The 27923-nt window shown below is 32.5% G+C and overlaps 1 protein-coding gene across 1 annotated transcript; it reads right to left on the bottom strand.

Moving 5' to 3' along the window:
• Window positions 1-16593: 16593 nt before the first annotated feature.
• Window positions 16594-18311, bottom strand: LOC121968078 (protein RGF1 INDUCIBLE TRANSCRIPTION FACTOR 1-like). Its single transcript, XM_042518587.1, has 3 exons — window positions 17530-18311; window positions 17179-17424; window positions 16594-17059 (listed from the first exon to the last, which is right to left on the bottom strand). Exons 1-3 carry the CDS (start codon window positions 17731-17733, stop codon window positions 16790-16792), a joined length of 720 nt encoding a protein of 239 aa, XP_042374521.1. The 5' UTR covers window positions 17734-18311; the 3' UTR covers window positions 16594-16789.
• Window positions 18312-27923: the final 9612 nt, after the last annotated feature.

Below are 27923 nucleotides of genomic sequence, written 5' to 3'. Positions count from 1 at the left end.
CATAAGATTACTTCACGTGTTTTTGCATAGTTCCTACCTTGTGCAATAAATTTTTTTACCCCTTCTTCATACTCGGGTACAAGCCTTGAAGGCAGATGCATCCATTCCTTATCTATCTCGTGAATAAACCTTTTTCATTTATATGAAATAATTATGAGATTTTATCAAAATATATGTATAAGAAAACACCACATAATAAATAAAAAACTTAAATATAAAAAATTGATTCCTACCTCATAATATTTTAAACAAATAAATATCATGTGTCATATTAGTATTTACTAGTCATGTCAAAGTATTATTCACACACTTTAAAGACTGATAATTTGTTTTTTTCTTTTTTTAGTTTAATATATTTAATCATTATTTTTGTGTCCATTCATTCTTGCTACCCGTATCAATCATTGTCTCTAATGATATACTAGTGTCAAAAGATCAAACAAAATATATCAATGGTGAGAACTAAATAATGTGGATTTCATGTAGAGCAAGGGTGTCATAACTAATAGAATTGTATTAATATATGCATGTAACACACAAGATCAGTTAATTCTAATCTAATTAGCGTGTTCCAAATCAAGATAAGAAAATGAAAGGTGTTAAATTATACCATCAAGATAAGAAAATGGGAGGTGTTGAATTATACCATCGATAACGTGCTTGTTAATTGAAACTAGTAAAATACTTGATCATTTTATAAAGAAGAAAGGCATGACTCTTGGAGCGCAAATATTGCAAGACAAATCGAAGCATTAAGCAATCGAAACTAAAAAATCTTTTATATAAATCGCTCACAAAAAGAGGATGCGAAATTGTAATTATTAATCCAACTCCTCCATTGCACTCTATAGAATTGATCATCCCTAACCAATTATGTTAAATCAGAATTAATCTATGCTGTGGGAAGAATTTAAAAGAAAAATAATAATAACAATTTGAGACACTATACTCCAAAATAATTTCTAAGAAGAATAAGAGGAAAGAAAGGAGGAAGTAGCTAACCTTCTCAGCTACCAAAGAAATACATCTCTTTCGATATAAGTCCACAAAAAAAAAACTTATACCACATTCCACACTCAGTGCATGGCTAGTATCAGGCAACTACAGAGGAATATGAATGTTCCACTGTGATGACTGGTTTAAATTTGAATTACCCAGCGAAATAAATGTGTTTCAACAATGCCATCCAATATGGAATGAGATTTGAATCCTTGTTAACAATGCCATCCAATGCCAAGCAATGATATTCCAGAAGATCACAAGTCAAAAATTTGTCGACTAATAGAAGTGCAATAAATTGCATAGAGATCAGCTCTAGGAAGTATGAAAAGGAATAGTCTAAAATATGAAACCCAAAAGTTTAGCAGGTACATTAGACAGCAGACAAACAGAATCACATAATGCAATTTGCTTGGAGGTGAAACTAAATCCTGGAAACACATCTGATACAGACTAAAACTAGATGTGCATTAAATGTAACTATTAAGTTCTAGCATACATGACCAGAGTGGCATGAAAACTCATGAACTGGGGCTGGTCCACAATATAAATACGTCAAACAACTGGAATGAGGATCAAAGAAAAAAACTGATAGAACAATGTTGTGCTGGCAATATGAACATACAAGATTAAAATCTTCAATGTAAGTAGAATGAACACAATATCGTAAAATATATAAATACACTCGAGCTCCAACTTATGAATAAAACTACTCGCTGTAGAGTGTCGCCCAAATAAGTTTAGGGACTTAGAGATTAGGATTACCTTTGCTTTTAGCTTTTGGCTTGATGTAGAGTGTGGAGTGGCTATCAAAGGGCTTGCTTACTCTTGCTGTGGTCCTATGATACGGAGAGATGGAGGGAAGTCTTGCAGCAGATGACGGCGAGTGCGGAGAGGAAGAGTGGAGTCGTGCGGCTGGCGATGGTCAGTGCAAAGAGGCGGAGAGGATTCCTACGGCTGGTGGCGGTGAGTGCTGAGAGGTAGAGAGGAGTCCGTCGACGGCGACGGAGATGATAGTGAAGAGAGGCAGAGAGCTATTGCGGAGAGGTTGCGGCGAAGGCTTCGGGCGATGGATAATGCCCTATGCATTTTTTTTATTTAGCAGGCTTTTACTTTTTATTTAACCAAGTTAATTACAATGAACGCATATAACTAATCGCAAGGAGTGTTGATTTTTTTAACCAAGTTACAAGCTGCTGATTTTTTTAACCAATTAAGTTACGTTTTCATTTCATGTATTTTTTTTAATTTAATTTTGTTTAACATAACTTTATTTTTATTACTTTTCTTTATTATTTCCAAACTAATCATTATATTTTAATCATGTTTTTTTATTTAATTTTGTTTAACATAATTTTATTTTATTATTTCCAAACTAATTGCAGTATATATGTTGCATGCTATTGATAATAAATAAAAGTATTTGCAGCATGTCTATTCTTATACGCTATTATTGTTATTAAATATTTATAGTATTAATGGCATGCTTTTTAATGTGTGTCGTTAATATTTAGACATAATTTTTTTTTCTTATTCAAGTTTATACTATTAACGGTGCGCATCAATATGCGCGCCATTAATAATATTATTAACAGCGTGCTTTTAATGTGTGTTGTTAATAGCAAGCTGCGAAAAGCTATTTTTGTTGTAGTGCCTCTAACAGGCACAAAGGTCTCTACAATATCTACACAAGGCTTCTAAAGTTTTTGGGCCACATTCTGAAAGTTTGCTAAATAAGGATCCGTCCCATCCAATTTGACATTCGTCAGTTTTTATGATAAAGGTAATAGAGCTAAATCGAGTCGAATCTAAAAAAAACTAAGCCGTTAAAATAGTTATTCAAGCTTGAATTTGTTTTTTTTATAAACTTGAGCTTTGTTCAACATTGATTTGAGTTTGATTTGTTTAGATATTATAAAGTTCTCCATTCAAGCTTATTTGAAACTTTTACATTTTTAAACTTGTTTGATTTATTATTGAGTGTGATAATACAAATTGTTTGTTTATTGTTAATTATTTATTTACTATATTGATGAAAGTTTATAAATGAAATGTTAGAATCAAAGCGCAGTATAATACATATACTAAATCATGGATCTCTTCGTGGTACATATGGTTTTATATAAAAATATACCTTGAGTTCTCGATAGGTGTGAATGTATCACAAACAAATAAGAACCCCACGTGTGACTCCTTTAACGGTATCCACACGCACTAGATCACGAACTTGATATGATCCGTTAGTTTTTGGATCAACAAAGCTTTGGAAACACTACCAATCCCTTCCGATAGAAGAAAGCGAAGAAGAAGTCTTCGAGGGAAAAATGAAGAGACAAAGTTTTTCTCTTGAATCTTTCTAAGGATGGCTACTTATAGTCTCCAAGGAATATGAAGAGGTAGGACTCTTTATATTCTCCATTAATCATCATTATGATGACTCTTCGAATTCTCCATTAATCATCATAATTATGGCTATTCGAATTCTCTCTTCTTTAGATCAAATAAATTCATATTTGATCTTGATCTCGACTAGCTTCTAATATTTCAAAATTAATTAATTAATAATTCAATTAATTCTAATTTAGAAATAGTATAATTGATTAATTTTAATATCCACTAAAATAATCAATCATAGGTAATGTTCATACCTACGCGCTATGCATGCGACCCTCTAGGTTTTATACATGAAGGCAGTGTAAATTCATACACAGACTAAGGCAACCGTCTAGCAACAGTTTTTAGCCACCCAACATGATAAAAGTAATATTAGTCATAAGCCATAAACCACTATAAATCAATTACTGTGTAATTCAATCTCTTCATCTAAGCCTACATATATTCCATTTAATTCAGTAGATTATACATCATTACCAAATTAATTATTTTATTTAATTTTCAAGATATAATAGACTTCTCTTAAATGATAAATCATTCTGCTCATGGCCATAGATTTTGAGTCATTAATATCTATATCAAACGACCCGAATGTTAACTCATAATCTAAGAGAGCGATGAATCCTCTATTAACTCAACACTAATCTCTCTATGCTTTGTCATACACCCAACTACTATATTAATCACAATCCGATTAAAGACTATTTTTAACGGTGTCAAAGCATATAACTCCATGCATAGAATAAATGAATGTTTTAAGTCAAAAGATCAGTTATACTCGTTCATAAGAGGAATGGCCAATGATACTAATATGTGATTTCCTCATAAGCAGATCGTGTCTAGTGTACCTCTAAGCTTAAGGCACCCCCAAGTATAATTTGATATCCATCTCTTGGTCTATCTCGATCTAGTCATACTCAGCATTGATCTAGATATTCATGTCCCCTCTAGATATCTATCTGATCAAGGACTATTTTAAGATTAGTGGGACTTTATCATTAATCATATACGTACAAAAAAGTAAATAATTAATGATTAGTACTTGTTTTTTATAAAATAATTATCCACAAAATGCATAAGGAATGTCTTGGCACATAAGTGCACATATTAACATAAAGATGGTTTACAAATTTTATTCGTGAACATTATTCATGAACAATTCATAATCTCAATTCATGAATATCAACGAGTTGAATATATAAGTTCAAGTTTATTCATTTAGTTTGACGAGTTGTTCAAGATTCTTCATTTAATTGGTCTTGTATATATTGAATGAATAAAAGAAGTTTCTACTCAGTTGAACGCCAAATTTATTCACAAAAGTTGAATCCCCCATAATAGTTAACTATTACAATAATAAAATTAAGGATTTAAGAGGTTGATGTTAAAATCTAAATCAACAATTACAACCCAATCGACATTAGAACCAGCATAGCACATGTGGAATCGCCACATCAACGGCCCCCCTAGAGTCTGTCCCACGGATATGGAGGGAGGTAAATACAGGTATACAACTGAAAGCGCATAGCCGGGACGCTAACCCCAGGCAATGATACCCCGATGATCGAACCCTGGATCTTTCGGCCACGAAATCATGCGTCCCCAGTTGTACTACGCCTTTGAGACTAGAACCAGCATAGCACATGACATGACATGGAGTAGAGGCACGAGAGAACTTGAAATATGAATTAATGCTCATCATATAGAGGTAAAGATAAAAGAAAGGTGATGTCGTAATTGGGAGAGAAGAGAGGGCGACTTCTACTTTATTATAACTCACTGATTCAAGATTGTCAATTTAGGGCTTGATAGGAAAAAAAAAATCAAAAAGGACAAAGCTTGGTGACATAAAAGAAGTTAAGAGTAGAGCAAAAGAAGTAATAGGTTGTAATAAAAGAAAAGAGATTATGACTATGATAGCATGTTGGAGTAATTGAAAATATAGATAGAAAAGGGGAAATGTATAGAGAAATAAATTCTTATTCTCCAAAAAAGGTGCACGTTTCATTACCTATCAACAATAATAATTTCTAATTAACAAAATTTTAGGGGGCGTTTGGTTTAGGGTAATAAGAGAGGGGAATGGGAATGAGAATCATTGATTACTATTGTTAATGTTTAGATTATAGGAATAAGAATATAAATAAGGGAATGAATCCTTGAAATTGGGTAATAACTCATTCTCATGTACCTCCCCTTCAATGAGCCATTGCCATATTTTCATCAATCAAAATATTCCCTTATTCCAAAAATACCCTTGACTTAAAACTAAAATTTTCTCCATTAATATCAAATATCAAAATATATATTTTTTTTTTCATATCACTTCTCTCTCTTTGTTCTCTCTCATCATATTTTCTCTTTTATCATTTTATCACACACTTTCTCTCTCCTTAATCTCTCCTATCACACTCTCTTTCTCCTTTTTTCTCATTACACTTTCTCTCTCATCATACTTTCTCTCTCCTCAATCTCTTCCATCGCACTCTCTTTCTTCTTTTTTTCTCATCACACTTTCTCTCTCCTCAATCTCTCCCATCACACTCTTTTTTCTCATCACACTTTCTCTCTCATCATACTTTCTCTCTCATCATACTTTCTCTCTCCTCAATATCTCTTGTCACACTCCCTCCTTTTTTCCTCAACACACTTTCTCTCTCATCATACTTTCTCTTTCCTCAATCTCTCCCATCATACTCACTGTTCTCTTTTTTTCTCATCACACTTCCTCTCTCACCATACTTTCTCTCTCACCATACTTTCTCTATCCTCAATCTCTCTCATCACACTCTCTCTCCTCATTTTTTCTCATTATATTTTCTCTCTCTTCATCCTCTCCCATCATACTTTATCTCACATCATATTTTCTCTCTCATCTTCTCTCATCATGCTCTCTCCAATAAAACTTTCTTTTTTCATTTTCTCTCATTACACTTTCTCTCTCTTCATTCTTTCTCATCACACTTTCTCTCTCATCATACTTTCTCTTTCATCATATTTTTCTCTCACATTCATCTTTCTCTCACATCTAATTTTTTCTCTTATTTTCTTTTAAGGGTAAAAAAGGAAATTTTGATTTATTCCGATAGAAGATATGCAACTAACCAAACATTGCTTTTAAGAGTGATATCCATGCTCATACTCATTCTCATTCCATAATACAATGATTCCTATTCTGATTCCTATTCCTAGAAAAGAACCAAACACCCCTTACTTATTGATGTATCCTACTTATAATAATTTAAATTGACAGTGTCATTTTGATAATTCTTGTTGGCCTTTAAGTTTGACTTTGGATAACAACGTAATGATCATATCTTGCAACAAATTTAATTAATTTTTCATGCTTTTACATAACAAGTGTAAATTGATTTATGAATTTGATGCGTACATATACATTGAAGATATGGTAAATTTGATTATTGAAATCCTATTCAATGTAAGAGGCTCTATCATGACCCTTCCTATTCAGAGACGGATTTTACTTAGAATTATCTTAGTAGGACCGTAAATGAGTTAGGTTGAGTTGAGTTCGAGCTGATATAAATTTAAGTTTGACTCAACTTAATTTATATGAGTTCAAGTTGGAGCTCGAATTCGCCTGAGCATGTAGGATTGAGTTCGAGTTTGAGTTGGATATTTAATTATGGAGCTCGAACTCAAACTTTTTTATTTTTTTAATATATTTTAATAAATAAATTAATATATTATAAAATATATATTATTACAGATTCGATAAGTCACTGAACTAGCAACAATTAAATTCGAGCTTGACTCAATTTATAATTAAATTAGCTCGAGCTCAATTAATTTTGAGCTCGAGTTAAATTTTGACCGAACCACTCATGAATTATTCATGGAAGAATTGACTCATTTGCATCCCTAAATGGGGGGCCAACCTAGTGTGGGCGTATCTGAGGCGAAGCTAACCACATCCGTGGGCCCCTAACAACAGTCCTCTGAGAAGCACACACAGTGTCTATCTTCTGCCGGCCCCTGTTTTAGAACATTCCAAAATCAAGATCCCAAACATGGGCGTGTATTACTGGATGAAATAAGCCATCAATGACGACATCACATCCGTGCCAAAAGATAGAAGTCACCACGCTCATTTACAACTCCCAGCTCCAAAATGATAAAATAAAATCAACAATCCGTAAAAGGCGCACTTTTAAACTTATGAAATTCTCTCACACGCCAAAAAAACGTACTTAATTTTTAAATTTCTTAAAAGACACCTTTAGCTTCTCTTTCACTCCTCCCATCAATCAGTACCATGTTAATTGAACAAAATCATTATAGTATTAATTTTATAAAACGACATCACTATAGTGATGTATTTCAAAGATCAATAATATTATTATAGTGTTGTTTTTCAAAAGTCAATACCACAATAATATTAATTTTAGAGTTTATGCACATCAAAATTATACTGATTTTTTTTAAAAAAACGATAGTATAGTTATTTTTAAAATACAACATCGTAATAATATTATTCTTTAAAATCTACTACCATAATAATATTATTTTTTAATGACCACTCAAATCTAATACCATAATAATATTAATTTTTAATGACCACTAATTATCTCTAATATTTTACACTCATGGTATAACTGAACTGATTATCACGTAATAGATTTACAGTATTGAGTAAGGATCCATTTTTAATGAAGTCGACAAAAATACTCTTTCACACGATGACCTACTTGATTTTTTTTTTAATTTATCTTTGTACATGTGGCTCTTAGGTTAATTGTGTGAAACTCTCAGGATCACCTGTTATATATAAGATTTGACAACCACCCATCTAATAATTAGCCAGGGATAATTAGTCCCCAGGGTGTAGCACAGATGGGAAGTGCATAGTTCTGTGGTTGAAAGGTCCAGGGATCGATCCCCGGGATGTCACTGCCTGGGGTTAACATCTCCGCCATGTACTTTCCATCTGTGTACTTGTATTTACCTCCCTCCATATCCATAGAACTAACTCTAGAAAAATCGCTGATGTAATGATTCCACATTTTTTTTATTAGCCAGGGATAATTAGTATCCTTCTGCAAAGTCAGTTCATAACAGAAAGGCTATTCCTTTCCTTGAAAATTGAAGACCCAAAAGTCGACGACACATATTCATCGCCAATGTGAGTATCCATTGGCTATTGTTTCGCTTTTTTTTTCTCACTTTTTCTTTCCTTCATTTTTATGGTGTAAAGCAAAATAAGAATCCAAATAATTAAAGTGTGGAAAGGTTACCCAACCCAAGCACTGTGAATAGGGATCAATCCCTTTCCACTCCTAAACCCCAATCATCATCCATGTGCTGCTGTGTTTGGCCTACCTGGCTTGACCCACTCGCATCTAATGCGATTCCACATATCCTCGATGCACAAAACCGAATTTGCATCTTGAGCAATTGTTTGGTGGGATCAGCCACATGTCCTAAGAGCAATTAATGGGAGTGATCGTGTCACGGGTACTCAATTAATTAGTGGATGATAAATTTATTATAATTGAAGTAGAGATCAATTTTTGACAGAGACTAATTCTTAGGGAAAAAAAAATTTTCCATCCTTTAATCATTTGATGTTCAATTATAAACTGAGTTTATAATTTATTTTTCCTTATATAATCTAAAGACGAATTATGAGGAGTGTTTGAAATGAGTATAATCATCTAAAAGTAATTAAAGTGTATGAATTCATGAGTCCACTTATTTTAGTCAATGATATAAAATGCATGGTTTTTTGTTGGATTTTTTTAAAAAATATTGATTTTTAATCTTAACTTTAATCTTCAAAAGATGGTTTAGTTCGATTAAGATTATTATTATTTTTATTTAGAAATTTTATAAATTTAAAAAATAAAAAATCTTTAAAATAAAGAATATATAAAAAAATTTGCACTTGTTTAAGTATTTTCTTAGGGAATAATCAAAGTACACATAGTTCATTTACGTTTTCACCTTTATTATCTGACCAAGTGACATTATACCCACTTTTATTTCTCATTCCCATAATATTAGTTTCTCTATCCCATCATCTTAAAATTGTAATTTTTTTTAATTCTTTTTTCAGCTCTCCTTCAATCATTACTAGTAATGTTTGTGATTCTAAAAAGTTAGGAGATAGATTATCTTTCATTCAATCATCAAGTAATATTTGTGATTCCAAAGAGTTAGGAGATAAAAGTAGATCATCTTTCATTCTATATATAACCTCTAAAATTAAATATTTCATCTACAACAACAATTGACACTAGACATATTAGAATTTTTTTAGTATAATGGAGAAAATGGAAAAACTTTAGTATTATATGACCATCATCATAGAATATCAAAATTAGCCTCACTATCTATTTTCACTAAAATCAAAATAAGTTTTAAAATAATTTTCAAGTTCCTATTTAGAATTTGAGGATTCTCGTGAAATTATATTTTTGTGAGTTTTAAATTACTATTGCTACTAATATTTTATGTTTAAGACATATTAACTTCTAATCCATATTTTAAATTATAATCTTTACAAATATCATATAAATTATTTCTAATATTTTCAAAAGAAATCATAAAATAATTTTAAAGTTGAAATTTGAATATGCATGTGAATATTGAGTACGTTCTTTTAATAAAAATTGTGCTTTTGTGAGTTTTAAATTACTACTTATACTAATATTTTATATTTAAGACATATTAACTTCTAATTGATATTTTAAACTATAATTTTTATAAATATCATATAAATTATTTCTAGTATTTGTTGGTGTAATCGATCTCTTGCCAAGGTTGATCAAATTGACCAAGCTCGAGTGGACTAGAATTGAGTTTCACTATTTGATCAATATGTTAGTTGGTTGAGTGAAGAGTCAAGTAGGTCAAGGTTGATCGAATATCTAGTGGAAAAGTCCAAGTGGGTCATGATTAAACGAACACTTGATAGTCAAAAGTCCAACAACAAGTTAGCAAGAGAAAAGCTTATATGGGTTATGAAAAATTGGGCACTTGGCAGTTGGAAGTATAATTGAGAGTTGGCAAGAGAAAAGTTCAAGTGGATCACAGTTGACCAAACACTTGGTGATCATAAGTCAAAGTGTGTCACGGTTAATCAGACACTTGGTGATTGAAAGTCCAAGTAAACCATGACTAACCAAATATAACATGAAAAGTGAAGTTCAAGTGGGTTATGGAGAGCACTTGGCATGAGAAACAAAGTTCAAGTCAATCATAGAAGACCAAACACTTAACAATGAAGGAAGACCTAATAGGTCATGGTTAACTGGATATTAGGCATGGGCAAAAAGTCCCAACAGATTGAGGAAGACCGAATGTTTGACAATGAGGAAGTCTCAGTAGGTTAAGATTGTCAGATGTTGGGCAACGGAAATTCTAGAAAATTGTAATCAACCAAATACTATATAAATTATAAGATGAGATTTCAATTTTGAAAAGATTGAAATAGAGGTAACAGTCAATTGCCAAGAAGTAGGGATCAATTGTTGAACCCTAAATCCCAAATTCGAGGTTTGAGAGAGTAATTGGTCGGCTACCAATCAATTGTTGAAACCCAACAATTAATTACTAGGTGAAAATCAGCCTGACAGTAACCCTATAAAAAGGATTTCATGGTGATTTGAAGGTGTTGGTACTTAGGGATTTGAGGATGAAGTGTTGTTGCATTTTCAGAACAAGTAACAAGAAAGTGTTCAAAACGAGATTCATGTAAAGTTGTTTGCTTCGTTTCATTTGTATGTATATTTCGTATGCTTGTTGTATTGTTATAAAAATAGATTGTACGCCTTCGAAAGGTGTTCGAGAAAGAGAAGGACAATGGTGATAGTTCGATATGACTAGGCGACGATGAACCAAATAAAATCGATTGTGTTTGTGTCGTGCTATGAGTTTGCTTCAAGTTTTCACTACGAAAATCATATCAACATAAGAAGAGCTATTCATCCCCTTTAGCATGCACTAGTTCTAACAATATTTTTAAAAATCTAAAAGGGTCGTAAGATAATTTTCAAATTCATCTTTGGAACTTGGGCACCCTCGGAGACGTCTGATCCACTTTTTTAATAAAAATTATACTTTTGTGAATTTTAAATTACTACTGTTGTTAATATTTTGGGTTTAAAACACATTAACTTCTAATCCATATTTTAAATTATAATTTATAAATATCATATAAATTATTTATTTTATATAATATTAGCAAGATCAAGAGAAAAAATAATATTTAATTGAAATTAAAGTATCATATTACATAATTTATATTTTGTATAAAACATCTAATTTAAATGTAGGATCTAAAATAAATATAGGCTTATGATAAAGCAAAATATATATATTTTTCCACTTTGCCTTCATTGCTAACACACAAAAGGATAAAAATTTCATTCTTAACATATTCATTTAAAATTAAAATTATATTAAAAAACATTATAACTAAATGAAAAGTGCGATAATAAATACTCGACAGTTGTATTATTGAATACTTTTAAATTTTTAAAAATATTACTATATATATTCCTTTCGTACAAAATAAATATGCATTGATATTATTAATATGTTATTTAAAAAATAAGTATAATGATTGTATATTGAATTTTAATGCATTGGTACATTAAGTATAAATTTTTGAGATCTCATTTCATTAATTTTATAAAATATACCTTATTATTTCATTATACTGGGATGTAATCGCAAATAAAAAATGATATATATGAATGAGTCTGTCAATAGTTATCCCAAATATGATAAACATAAAAATATTTTATTATTTAATTTATTAAAATTTTCAATTAAATCGTTTTTCGGTCTCATTAACTTTTCAAATTGTAAGAGTGGAAACGTTTAACTCTAAATTCAATAAGTGCTTCATTTTTACGTATTCAATGACCCATAATTATCATCCAATAAAAATTTATAGAAGACTGCAATATTATTTTGCAGCATTTTTCAAGATGAAAGAATGCTTTTCTCAAAATATTTAATAAAAAATATAGACGATTTTAAAGGGAATATCCTTAACTTTAATTAGAAGCTTCGGTATTTCCTTGAGTCTCGACTCAGTTGCTTGGATTCATTATTAGTAAATTCAATATGGTCGAAATCTATACTCAGAGTCATTATTTTTTTACCTTTCCACCACTGAAATGAACTTCTTTCTATAAGACGTCTTATAAAGTTGAATTCAAAGAGAAAAGTTGGTGAAAAAATAATGGAATCAAATGGTTGCATATTTATAGAGTTTGGGAAATAACATTAATCATAGTGATTAATAAAAATAATTAAATAATCTTAACAACTAAAAAAAAAAGTTTCAAACTATTGTTGGTGTAAAGATCTTGAGCATAAAAATAATATAAGTGTAGTAGAATAAATAATAAGATCTTTTTTAGAAGATCCATACGAAAGAAAATGTAAATTAGTTGTAATGAGAGTTATATCTTTATTGCGTAAATATGAATTCTCAACAATAACTTTATCCTTGGTAGATTTCAACACGATCAAATGTTTGTACTTCTACGGTATCCATACGAACACGTTCATCCATCTCACAAACTCACGATTTAGAGAAGAATTAACTTTATGGTGCTAGCCACTTAGAAGATTCGGCTAAAAAGGAAAAAAGAAAAAAAAACAAGACAATCAAGAGTCTCTCATAAAAAATGACCTCAAAAGGTGTTTTATATTCTTTTAGAATATCTAGTTTCAAGAAATATGAAAAATCTTTACTTTTAATCTTCTTCCAATAATAATATCAATTAATTTTCATTAATATATATTATCCTCTTAATGGATTAGATTTTAATATATATTGAATTAATCATTAACTTAATAAATTTAATTATCTTATAATTGATTTTTAGGACTATTACTAACAGTTGATATAACCCCAAAAAAAATAGAAAGCTCAAACCGTTGATTAGGAGTGATCGCGGATCGGGTTGGTTCGGTTATTGGGATAAAATACTATCCGGCCCTACTAGATCGGATAATGTAATATCATGACCCTACATCCGGCCCTATATCTAGCGGTTATTATGTATTAAATATCCGACGGGTTGTCAGTTATTTGGATATCCGACCCTATATCCAATGAAATATTAAATATAAATATAAAATAATAAAAAATAAAATATTTTAAAATGATAATAGACATTACTCATTATACGTTGTAGTAGCTAATCATCAATAGCTGTTACAACGTGTAACAACTTATCGGCAGTAGCTACTACAACGTGTAGCAGCTTATCCGCAGTAGCTACTATAACGTGTAACAACTTATCGGCAGTAGTTGCTACAAGTAGGGTGATCGCGGATCGGGTTGGTTCGATTATTGGGATAAAAAACTATCCGGCCCTACTAGATCGGATAATGTAATATCATGACCCTACATCCGGCCCTATATCCGACGGATTTTGTTTTTTCGGTTCGGTTCGGGTCGGTATAAGCGAGTTGGTCGGTTTGACGGGTTGACTGCTCACCCCTACCGTTGATACATGGTTAAATTTTGTTTTGCATTATAAAGTGGGTCGGTTATTATTCCAACCGATTTAACCGGATCAATCGGTAACACGTACGCTTGTTGACTTGATTATGGGTCTGAGTCAGATTCGAAACAACCCCGGCCCATGATCGGGTCTATTTCCACATGAGCAATTACTTGTATTCACAACTATCAAACCAAGGCCAAATTATTTCAGCACCATACCATTTAAAAAAATAAAAACAAAGCTAAATAATCTTGAAACGCAAATAATGCCGCAAAATCTCACAAAGCGTGAAATTAGGAATGATACTACGGTATTTTACTGAACCACATATCTGACTTTTACTAATATTCAAATCACGCATCATACTTTAATATAAAGTATATTTACCTAATCAAACGTCTCTCCACGGACTTATCTGACAGTACGTGCCACTAAAGCTCATTTAAAATCTTCAAAAATGGATCAAGTTAGTGGATTTTAAGAGCACTATTTCTCTATTAAAAAGTAAAAAAAAAATGCTCGACTAAATTGTGATGGAGTCGAGATTAAAATACGTAAATGAGAATCTCAAAAATATAATAATAATCTTTGATTTGGATTGAATCCGATAAGTTTAAGGTCATCAGTTTTAATCAAAACTTGATTTGGATTCATTCGAATGTTCAAGATCATTAATAAATTTTGATCAACTTGAGCATTCGACTGAACCCAAATCAAAATTAATAAGGGGGCGTTTGATATGAGCATGGGAATGAGAATCTGAATGGGAATCATAGTATTGTGGAATGAGAATGGGTATGAGCATGGATATCACTCTTAAAAGTAATGTTTGGTTAGTTGCATACTTTCTATCGGAATAAATCAATATTTCCTTTTTTACCCTTAAAGGAAATAAGGAAAAAAAATATATGTGAGAGAAAGATGAATGTGAGAGAAAAATATGATGAAAGAGAATGATGAGAGAGAAAGTATGATGAGAAAGAATGAAGAGAGAGAAAGTGTAATGAGAGAAAATGAGAAAAAAGAGTGTGATAGAAGAGAACATGATGAGAGAAGATGAGAGATAAAATATGATGTGAGAGAAATTATGATGGGAGAGGATGAAGAGATAGAAAATGTAATGAGAAAAAATGAGGGGAGAGAGAGTGTGTGTGATGAGAGAGATTAAGGAGAGATAAAGTATGATGAGAGAGAAAGTGTGATGAGAAAAAAAGAGAACAGTGAGTGTGATGGGAGAGATTGAGAAGAGAGAAAGTATGATGAGAGAGAAAGTGTGTTGAGGAAAAAAAAGGAGGGAGTGTGACAAGAGAGATTGAGGAAAGAGAAAGTGTGATGAGAGCGAAAGTGTGATGAGAAAAAAAAAGTGAAAAGAGAGTGTGATGGGAGAGATTGAGGAGAGAGAAAGTATGATGAGAGATAAAATATGATGAAAAAAAAAAGAAGAGAGTGTGATGGAAGAGATTGAGGAGAGAGAAAGTGTAATGAGAAAAAATAGGAAAGAGAGTGTGATAGGAGAGAGAAAGTGTGATAAAATGATGAGAGAGAACAAGGAGAGAGAAGTGATATGAAGAAAAAATAAATAAATAAATTTTGATATTTGATATTAAAGGAGAAAATTTTAGTTTTAAGTCAAGGGTATTTTTGAAATAAGAGAATATTTTGATTGATGAAAATAGGGTAATGGCTCATTGAAGGGGAGGTACATGAGAATGAGTTATTACCCAATTTCAAGGATTTATTCCCTTATTTGTATTCCTATTCCTATAATCCAAACATTAACAATGACAATCAATGATTCTCATTCTCATTCCCTACTCCTATTCCCCTAAATCAAACACCCCCTAAACTTTTAGAAGCCTCGTCATCTCCGACCTTGATTTGAGACCTTAAACAAGTCATTTTGAGTTTTTAAAATTTTTCAACGTTAAATAAATTTAACACAAATTCATCATTGGATTTAAATATATTATAAATGTGTTCCTAAGACTTTCCTAACTGCTCAAAATTTTAAAATTTGAATATTCTATTATCATGATCAAAATTTGACCTTAGATAAGACCAATACTCCTATGAGCCTACCAAATCTCGCCATGCACTCAAATCTTAATTCCTCAACCTAAATAATATGGCATGAGTTCCTAAAATTTTAATCAATTTTATATGATTGGACACAAACTCACGCTGAACTTAGATAGTTGCACTCCCAAGAGCCTATTGCTTTTCATCATTTTTCAAGATTTTAAATGTCCTTTGATACTTTTAGTACTTAAGTGAGTCAGATAAGCATGTGATAAGAGGGAGTATTTTTACACATCGGTAGAGTGTTTTTTTCTCAAATATTTAAGGATCGAATCTCAACTTCAACAAATTAATAATAGATGAGTTTTCCTTATTCTAATGGTCAATGGAAAATTTTTGTAAAACTAGATTGATCATCTATAATTAATCGACGTAAACTAAATATCTAATATCAACTATATAAAAATATATATATAACAGCAACCCAACAACAATCAAAGACAAAGCCACTAGTCTACCATTACAGATTAAGGCAGTAAGATTTACTTTTTTGTTTCTTGTGTTTAATATGGTAACTCATTTGGAGGAGGAAAGGGATTTAGAACAATGCCTCATCAATTCAGGCATATGAGCAATTAAGATTTGTATGAATTCTTAATGATGCCATTATTACATTAATGTGAAGAATAATGGAATCAAATTTAAACCCAGCTTAAACTCTACTTCATCTACTTCTCTTCTCTTTTGTAGTTCTTGGTGCGCAGTATTATTCTTGGCTTGGAAACATCGAAATCTAAGTTTTTTAAAAAAAAAAACTCGTTTTTTTATGTGTTTTAATGATAAAAATGTTACCTTTCTGTACTTTACAAGAGGAAGCGGGTTAATCAGGAGGCAAAAGGGGCGCGGTGCGGGATGCCCTTCCGCCTCCTCGAGGCGGCCGGCGGCGGCGGAGGGGGCGCAGGGCCGCGGATGTCGTGCCCTGCTCCTTCTCGCGATCCGCCCACCCACCTCCCTCTCCGCCCGGCCTTGCTCTCGTCCGCCGCCGCCGTCGTTGATGACTCCCCGCCTCCGGCCCCGCCGCCGCCTTCGGCCGCCTCGTCGTCGCCGGGAGTGAGCAAGAAGGTTGCGTCTCCGTTCCGCTTTATGCCCACCAACTACATTAGGTTTCGCCCGTTGGTTAATTTGGATTGATTAGGTCGCAGGGGCGAATCAATGACGATGCGATGCGATGCGATGCGAAGAGGGAAGAAGGAATGTGGGTAGTAGAACTAACCTTGCAACCGAGGGAGCAGAAGCGGAAAAGGTCGAGGAGGGAGCGGGCGCAGATCTCGCATATGTGAGGGGAAGAGGAGGAGGAGGATGCGCCGCCGACCCGCCCCCCGCCGCCGTGTGGCTGCGGCCGCTTATTAAGAAACAGCACCCTCGCGCTGTTGATGACGTAGGTCTGGACGCCGCTGATGTCCAATACCTTCTGGATCTCTGCGACCCGTACCACGTCGTGGTACGACGACCGCCGTATCTGCCGCCGGCAACAGACATTACGAAAAGAAAAGAAAAAAAAAAACAGAAGGGGGAAGGATCAAATCTATGGCTATGAAAGGATGGGGCAATACAGCCGACCTACCTGAATGACGCGGTGACCAGAGTGGCTATCCGAGCGGCAATAGAAGCAGAAGGAGGAAGCGGCACCGCCGCAGTCAAGGCAGAACATGTTGCACTCGCTGCGGGGCGCCTCCGTGTGTAGAGCGCAAGCGGAGAAGAAATTCGTGGAGAGCAGGGTCTCCAGCCACGGCGGCACCAACGACGCCGCCACCCGCCTCATCATCATCGCCGCTCCACCAGCCCGATGCCGCCGCCGCCGCCAATCAATACCGCTTCCGCAAGACGGCAACGGAGCTCCACCGGCGACCGAAGCCGAACTAGTCTACCGGGAGAGGAAAAAAACAGAGACTTTTGAACTCGGCAACGCAAGCAAAACGCAACAAACCAAAGCGACGCGAACGGAGGACCTTTTTAACATACAGATCAACGGCTTCCATCTGTCCGACTGTTGACGTGGACAACCCAACGCCGCCCGATCCTTCCGTTGCTTGCGTCTCTCCGCCACCGCTCCACAAGAAAGGTTAAGGGTCGGCAAATCCAAGAAAAGGATCCGCTGCTCCAACCCAACACCCAACGACCGCATCCCGTTCCGTCTCGCACGACACGTGTAACCGCCTAGCGGGTCCCTGAAGACTCTCCACTCAGTGACAGCGGAATGGGCACTACGTACCATGGAGACGATCCTCGATGTGCCAACACGTGGCGCAACGTACGACCACGGTGGCGTGGAGCGAAGCGTGGCTGTGGGCGCGGGCGCGCGTGTGCGTGCCCGCCGTCAACTGTGATTTTTCTTCACAAAATTACCCACGTAAAATTAATATTTTATTTTATTTTATTCCTTCAACGATAAAATAGCACAAAAATATTGTTTTCATAAATAAAAATAATAATAAAACAATGGATGGGGAATATTGGAGCCATTAGCTAGTTGGACGGACGATCCAATGATGGAGAATAATAAATGAGTTGGATTGGAGGGGGATTAATGTGGTGTAGCTGGACCCGGGTGGCCTCTATGGCTGTATCTGATAGCCCTACTCCATCTAATTTATATTCTAATTGAGCGCCTAAGCATGTGCTTATGGAACATTAAATCTATTTCTAGCTTTTTTTCTCCATATAATCATATTTCATTAAGCCTAGTAATGATATTGTTTGAGTCGATCGGAATGTAATCGAGTGTAAGTTGTCGAGACTAGAACTAGGGAAAAGAGGAGTTTGATTGTGGCTTAATTGGTAAAATGTTTAGCATGAGAAGTCCCATGAGTGAGGAGGGGTGTGTGGTCCACGGGATGGATGAGCACATGGCTCCTCGCGCGAAGGTGACTCGTCGGCACGAGGAGGGAGTTATGGGTTGATTCGGTTTAGTTCTTTGTTTGAATAGGGAAGCAGTTAGCTTTGAAGTGGACAAGGACAAGGTAATGTGGACGTTTGGCTCAATTGTTAGAATTGACTTTGTTCTATGATTATATGTGTGAAATCTAATGTAAATGAGAGAATTGTATTGGGGAAAAAATATATATTATTTTGTTTTTTAACTTGTGTATTTATCATACACGTTGAAAATTTTCTTTTCTTGTAATGTTATTAGCCCTTTTTTTTCATCTAGTAAACATTTTTGTGACACATCAACATCTCAAAAGGCTATATGTACTTGTGTGAAAGTATTTATGTATGTTTGGAAAATATTATTAGTTTTTTTAAAATAAATATTGATTTTGAAAATATTTTTAGAAATATAGAAAAGAAATCATACTTTATTTTTTTTCAACTTGTGAATTTAATATACAATTTGAAAATTTTCTTTTCTTATAACTTTATTAGTCTTTTTTGTTTCATCTAGCAAATCATCTTTGTTATATTTCAACATCTGAAAAAGCTATATGTACTTGTGTGAAAGTATATATCCATACTTGACAATATATTATTATTTTTTAAAAAATAAATATTGATTTTGAAATATTTTTAGAAATATAAAAAAATCATATTTTATTTTTTTTCAACTTGTGTATTTATCAAGTAGAAAATTTTCTTTTCTCCTAATTTTGTTAGTCTTTTTATCTCATCTTGTAGCACCTTAACATCTCAAAAAACTACTTGTGTGAAAGTATCTATGTCTGTTTGAAAATATATTATTAATTTTACAAAATAGAGTCAATGGGGTTAATTTAGAATAAGCTCTCTTGGAAAACTTTTAGCCTAGAGAGGTTGCTCAAATAAGTTCCTAAAAGTCTCTATTATTATGCTCACAGTCTTAAAAGTTCTCCAATTCAAAAAATAATAATAATAATAATAATAATAATAATAATTTTAGTTAATCTCATTGACTATTTTTAGGATGATCGATCTGGTCTTATAGAAATTTTTCATCGACCACCAAGGTAAATCAAGAAACGCACGCAGCAATCAGCCCAAAAGTCTAGCATCCTTTGATTACACCTCCTATTAGAAAAAAAAAATTCCTACAAATACGTCGTAGTTAGGGTTCGAACCGCGGGTGTCTGGGTGACAACCTGAATGTTCTATCACAGCACCGTGACCCCAAGGATAAAAAAATGATAATCCCAGTTAGCCTTATTGACTATCCCTGGGTGACCGACCCTACCCCACGGAAGTTTCTCACCGGCCACCAAGATAAATCGAGAAGTGCACGTGATGACCAGCCCAGAAACCCAGCATCCTTTGATTACGCCTCCCATTTGAAGAAAAAAAGTTCTACAAATATACCGTAGCTGAGATTCAAACCACGGATATCTAGATAATAACCTGAATATTTTATTGTGGTACCATGACTCAGGGACTTAAAGGTCTCCAATTCAAGCTCCTTCTTAATGTATCTTGTACCTAATATTATTTCATTTATCATATAGAGAGGGAGCGATCGTTTTAAACATCCGAGGTTGTGATCAGTATAAGAGTTTACCCAATATGTGTTATAAATGGGTGATTTTAATTGAACCATTTGAGAATAACTCATTTGACAAGTCATAAGTTGTGGGTTAACATTATTGTTTTTCATTGGTATTCTTATATTCCCATTGTCGACATTATTAATTAATTAACACGAACAACAACACACATGACCACCTTACGATACTAGCATTTTAGTTAGAGTTATTACGTGAGTTTGAAATCATTTCTATATTTTAAAGACACAATGTTATATTTTAACTAACTACAATTTTGTGATGTTTATGTATAGAATTACTTGGACCACCCTAAGATATAGAAACATGTTTTTCTACTAGGATGAACTTGATCTTTTGTGCCTTCATCTATCGCCTTCGCTCAGCGTAACTATATCCACTCCGTCGCCCATGCTTAGAAGTTCATCAATCATTAAAGGTCACTCGTGCTTAAACAGACTAATATAGAGATGAAGGAGAAAAATATAAAAATTAATTATCTTTCAAGAAATTTATTCCTTTTAATTATAGAATCCATCAAACTTTTTTTACTTTCCTCTGCAAAAAACACAGCCAAATTGTATGATTTTCATAAACATTTATAATTGAGATCAAAGAAATTGACAATACAATTTTTTTTTTTAAAAAAAAAAATAGAAATCCTACACTTTCTAGGATTTACAATTCATATCTACATCTATTTGAATAACAAATTAAATATCATTAATCTCAAAATTCATGGTTCTTATTTCCTAGGCTTGGGCTTGCCGGCTTGGCATGGCCTTTATTTGGATCATCCTTCATCGAAGCCCTTTTCATGTTTTAACACACTGTAGTTCATCAACATTTTTGACTAATACAATTATATTATCCTAAATAAGTAATTAATTATCACAACCTTTAAATCTATAATTAAAACAGAAATTCTATAACTAAGCAAACAGATCCACATATTTTGTTTTTTGTTTTTTTTATTGTGCGTTTATTTCTTTATTATTCTATCTAGGAGCCGGCAAAATATCCTCGACCTTTAATTTTCTTCGCTCGAGTTGATTTTATTGGACTAGAAAGGGACATGAATTTAGCAAGTTTGGAATCTTTTCCAAAGATTTCAAACAAATCTAGTTGAATAACCTTTGAAGGATATGACCAATGCTAAAATATCACTTTTTGGATGCTGACCTCTGCCGACCTTTTTTGTTTTAAAATTTTCTTTAAAATAATCATTTTACCCCTGCCTTTTTAATCATTTTTTGAAATATCCTCATAGTTTTTTCATTATTGTCTTGCATGTGCAATTATTGATGGTAGCATATATGCGTTAGTCAGTAGGGGTACAAAATGTAATTAAGTTAGATCGATTAATTCAGACATTTAATTATTATTATTATTTTTAAAAATAATTATTTTGATTTATTTGATTCGTGTCAAATTTAACATTCTGAATTTAATTAAATACGTCATTGATATGTTATAAGTAGTCGACCGATAAAAATCAGACTGAGTCAATTAAAAAAATAATTAATTTAGTAAAATTTTAGATAAAACAATAATAATCAAACTAAATAGGGCATTTTTATAAGGCAACAAGAGTAAGAGTAAGAGTTTAAAATATTGGAAAATCGATTTCTACTATTTTAGATTTATTTGATAGGTGAATGTCATCTACCTTTATAATTAATTAGTAAAACTTAAATATTTCCATTATTATAAAAAAAAAGCTTAAGATAAATATTTTTAAAAATACTTTAAAAAATTTTAGTATTAAAAATTCATTGGGCGCTATAATTTTATTATTGTCATTTTTATTTTCCATTCTCTATAATTTATATCTTCATTGATAATATTATATTAGTATGGGGTTAAAATGACAATAGTGAAATAAAGAGGTGTTTTTTCAATACTTGCCAACAAAATTAGCAGCTTAAAATTTGTCAATGCAAAAAATATAAAAGATAAAATGAAAAACTATAAAGGTCTGGAGGTGAAATGATTTTTTAAAATAATAATATATAATAGTGTAATTGACTAGTCCTTATCACTGAATTAATTTGGGCATACATTATATTTTTGCTAGATGAACTAATCAGAAGTATCCGTACAATAAGACTTTTAATTTATTTGATTGACTTACAGTGAACCAGTTAGTTAAACAACCGGCCATGACTTATGATAATGAAATTAAATTAATCTTCAAAATTTATCGTTGATTCTTCCAAAATCTACCTCCCCATTGGACGTTGGTTAGGTAGCTTTCCCTGATGGCAGGGATGAATCTGTATAGAGATTAGCATTTATCGTTGATTACTTAGTCAGCACTAAGTAATCAATTTACATTAATTAATTTCGGAATGATGTGTATAGAGGGTGCAAATCTAACCTCCGTCCATAAAATATCGGTCCCGATAAAATTTATCTAATCAAATCAATCAACGTTAATGTCACTTGAATTATTCTTTTATTTGCTGTGCAAGTATGTAACGGATGTATTAATTTATCGGTTAATGGTGAATTTGTAATCGTTGATTTGAAATGATCAACCATTAATGGTTAACAGTTGGCATTTCGAGTCGGGCAGGGAAAACCACTATATGACTTTTAATCGGTCATTTACTGCTACGAAGGGTCATGACTATGAGAAAAAGGTGTGTGCAAGAGCAAAAGAAAAGAAACTCCTTTCACCTTCATTTCCCCATGCTTTCTTTGTCATGCATTCTGCTTGATGACTATCTGTGATAGCCTTCGAGTACTCACTCAATTTGCTATGAATAACCTGTGTTTGGATGTCGATGTGGCCTTCCTATTGTATTCTGAAAAATAGACATCCAACATAACCTCGAAGCACAATTGGAAGGAAAGAACCTGTTTTAAGAAAATTACGTCAAATGCAAGCCTCAGTTTTCTTTTCTACTCAACTTCCGGCCTCCCTCTCGGTGACTCGGCAACTCAGGCACTTGGCTGACTCACTAGCTTGGGCATTCAACGGCTCATACACTCGGCGACTCGACAACTCCGCCAACTCAACGTCTTGGAGATTGTTAGTAATACAATTAAAGTCTCACATTGGTAAATACGTAATAAAGATTATAAGATGATAAAATAGAAGAAATTTTCATTGATATGAAATCTTTTGGATAGAGCTAAAAAATAAATCCATTAGACTTAGGCTCAAAGTAGATAATATCATACTATTGTAAAAAAGTTCATGAATTTAAAAGATAGAAGATATCTCCATTGATATGAGACATTTTAAGTAGAGATCAAAAATAAATTTATGAGAACTTAGATCTAAAATAGATAATATCATATTATCGTGAAGATATGTGAATTCTTTTAGTCATAACATAGACCTCACGGTAGCTCGCTTGACTCGGCAACTTGGAGTCCTCTCGACAGCTCGACCAACTTGAAGTCCCCTAGGTAGCTTGGTCGCCCTAGTGGATAGGCCGACTCAGTGACTTGGCACATGGCTAGCTAGCTCAACTTTCAACAACACTTGGCAGAAGTACTTGGCGTCCCATTTGGGAGTACTTGCGTCTTGACTTGGCACTCGACAACATGCTCAGGCGACACTCGACTTCCCACTCAGACTCAGGAAGCACTCGGGCTGCTCGAACTTCGCAACACTCGGGATCGAGAGCATTCGACATTCGGCCAATGATGTTTCACTCGAACTTAGACAACTCAACAGTTCGGCCTAACCAGCCTATAGGTTAGCAACTTGAGATTATTTTTGACAGATAAATTTGATTTTAATTTATAATTTCAATTTAAACTATTTCCCTATAACTCCAACAAATATCTCTAACTAGATTGTGGAATATTATCCGGCAGTTTTCCCTATAACTATAAGGGCAAGGTTGAAGCACAATTATGACTTGAGCAATACCTTTTGAGCCTTCTATATTGAGTTGGATGCTCATCAAGTTGCTATGTTCGATGCTCGGGCAATCGAGCACCTTGGAGATTAAAGAAGTTATTTAGGTTACCGAGCAGGGGTGTAGCCAGAATCTAAATTTATCTGGGGTCGAGATATAATAAATTAATTGATTCAAAAATATAAACAATAAATGATTATTAATTTTTTAAAATTATGGAACAATAGTATCTAATATTCAATACATTCAAAATTAAAGCATAGAGCAAAAAATGTTATTAAAATTATGCTCTTCGATTTTTATTAGAATCAAACTCATTAATTATTATATCATTATCAATTTTTTCAACCAACTCCCATTCAACAAACTCATTAAATAAAACTAATCAAATTAATTAATAAATATGTTAATAAATTTAATCAATTTATTAAAATAAAAAATAGTAATTGACTCATACAGATAATATCAAAAGAAAATATACCTACGACAATGGTCATATCGATGTCGTGTGTTATTCGAGAAAAGGGATATTGCGCTTGTACTCATCGAGTTACTGCCGAACACCTGTATAGGACATGAATATAAAATATCATGTGAATGATAATGTAAAGATCTTCAAGAAATTGAGAGATTACGTCGTCGAGAAAGGAGCTCGATTGCTTGAAGGAAATTCATTCTAAAAATAAACAGATCTACTCGAACCTAGTGACGGAAAAAGAGAATCAAAATTAAAATCTTTCGCACCTACGACTTTACGGATAAGCGGAAAAACAAGGAGGTGGGGGGATAGCGATACTTGTGGCTATGCGGATAAGAGGAAAAATAAGAGGTAGTATGCGTGGAGTTTATAAAATTTGAACTTAATTAAAATTCCTAATAAATTGACATGTGTTTTGGAAATTTAATTAAACAAAATAAAAAATTTTGATTTAATGGAAAGTGCATGCGGGAGTACAGGAAATAATTAAGAAAAAAAGTATAGAGATTATTTTTATTTTTTTTATTTTTCTAAAGTTGATGGGACTGGAGCCCACCCTAGCCCCAATGTGGCTCCGCCCATGTTGCCAAGCACTTTGTAAGTTTGGAAGGTGTTCAAGTTGTCCAACACTGAACTTTAATATAAACTCAAGCCATGTGCCTTAAGTTTGTTAACTTATGTGGTAAAAAAGTGATAACATTGACGTCAAGTGCCTTTTCATGATCCGTCCCAAGGTCTGTGGAAGGATGATAAATCATGGTATTGAATGACTTCATAGGTGGAATAAATTTATTTCCTGAGGCTCCATTTAATTTGTGGGATATGATTAATAGTATAGGTGAGATAGGGATTAATGGTGTGATAAATAATCCCTTGGGAGAGCCAATATTATTTATCACACCATTAATCCCTATACTATTAGGGTACATTTGATTGGGGGTTATCCTTGATAACCTTGATTATCTATTCGAGGTTATCAATAAAAACTCTATTTGATTTAGGTAATCAATGATTCCTGAATAATGTTCCATGCCTGACACGTCGACAAAAGAGGCATGCAATCCGGAATCAGAAAACTTTGAAGAATTGAGATTTTTTTTATTCCGGGATTAATAAAAAAAATTTATCCAAAATACCTTCGGATATTAGAAAAATGTGATAAAAAAGAAAAATGTAAAGGAAAAAAAAATAAAAATAAAAAACTTAAAAAATGAAAAAACAGAAAAATCTAAAAAAATAATAAAATAATTTTAAAATGTAAAAAAACATAAAAAAATAAAATAGAAAAAGCGCAAAATTTTTTTAAAAAAATAATAAAAAATTGGGGAAAAAAAATTAAGAATAAAAAAATAATAATAAAAAAACGTACAAAATAAAAAATGTAAACCCCATAAAAAAATCAAAAAAATTTTAAAAAACAAAAAAAATAATAATAAATAATAAAAAATAAAAAACACATAAAAATAAAGAAAACTTAAAAAATAAAAAAAAACGTAATGTATAATAATAATAATAATAATAATATATGGTTGATTTTGTAACTGAAGTTAATATAATAAAATATTAAACTAGATTATTCATTAAAACCTTCAAACAAATAAGTTTTTGTTGCATTACCTAGGTTGAACCAACTAACAATTGGTTATGTTTTATTCTTCATAACCTTGGTTATATGATTACTTGATAATTACATAATTAAGATTATACATAATAACTTGAACCAAATACGCCCTTAATCATATCTCACCTATCAAACACTCTCTATCACACTAATAATCCTTAACACCATTAATCCTATCCCATAAATCAAACGGAGCCTAAGGGAATGAATCTTGGGATTCCAACTTTACTAGGGTATGACAATTCTATGATCGGAATAGTAACTCAGCTATACATGTAAAAGTTAAATGTGTTAACATGGAGCTAGGATGGACTATTCTTTGTGGCAAAAGGTGAATACGCTCGTCCCCAGCGTCCCCACCAACCCGTTCCAGGGCCAACACGGAGGAGGTAAATCATGAGTGGCTACTAGCCTTTGGAATAGTGACTAGCATATAAGGGAGATATTAATCTCGACTTTGCTGAGATTTAAATCTCATACATCATTGTAGCAACACCTCATATGTTAGCCACTAGATCCATCCGAAGGGACTAGGATGAACTATTCTTGATCATTAATCTGGATGACATAAGGATCATTCTCCGGATATTAATTGTAAGAGTATCCATATCATATACCCTATTCAAAAATTTTATCTTAAATTTTATATAGGGTGGTCAAAAAAATCTTTGTATCAACTACCCTATTTATTCCTTAAATTATATATGTATGAATCGTACTTTTTTTAATTTAAAGAATGAATTTTATTCCTTAAATATTATATAGAAGAGAGAAAAGAAATAAATAAATTAATACATGATGTATTGAAAAATATATATTTAAATTTAATAAAATAATTTTTTATTTAAAATTATACATTTCAGATAGAAAAATTCATGCAAAAAAAAAAGCTTGAATTTTCGTCGGCATAAAAATATTTTGTCTTGTTTAATTTTTAAACTATTAGTATTATGATGATTAAATTTAATGCATTAAATAGGCACGTGGATATTTAATTTTTAAAAGACTTATAATTGGTCACATCCATGCACTTAATTTAATAATAATAATAATAATAATAATAATTTTGTAGGAGGACGGTGGAGAATTGATTTGACAATATTTGATTAAGTAAATAATATTGAAAATGGCAATAGACTAAGTCACTGGATTGTCATAACACCACATATCGTCGAGTGTCGTTATCATCACACATCACCACTTGCTATAAAAATTAGTAGCCTAGAGGCCTATAAATATAAATTGCACCTATAAAATATTATTTGGCGGCGTATGATATAGTTAATGAATCACCGGCCATTGCCATTTTTTAATTAATCTTTAATTTGAAAAAATAATTGGTATCTATTTACATGCATCAATTAATTTTAAAAATCGTCAATCTGATCTTTATAAAAAAAATTTATCGATCATCAAAATAAATTAAGAAATACTCATATAAATGACTTAATAGTCAAATGTTTTTAAGTTAATCATTCATTAAAATAAATTTATTTGTTAATCCGTTAAGAATAGTACTCAATCATTAGATGT

This window comes from Zingiber officinale, chromosome 3B, assembly GCF_018446385.1.
Source record: "Zingiber officinale cultivar Zhangliang chromosome 3B, Zo_v1.1, whole genome shotgun sequence".
Lineage (NCBI taxonomy): Eukaryota > Viridiplantae > Streptophyta > Magnoliopsida > Zingiberales > Zingiberaceae > Zingiber > Zingiber officinale.
The sequence above is the reverse complement of the archived record's forward strand: the minus strand, read 5'-3'. Positions and strand labels throughout refer to the sequence as shown.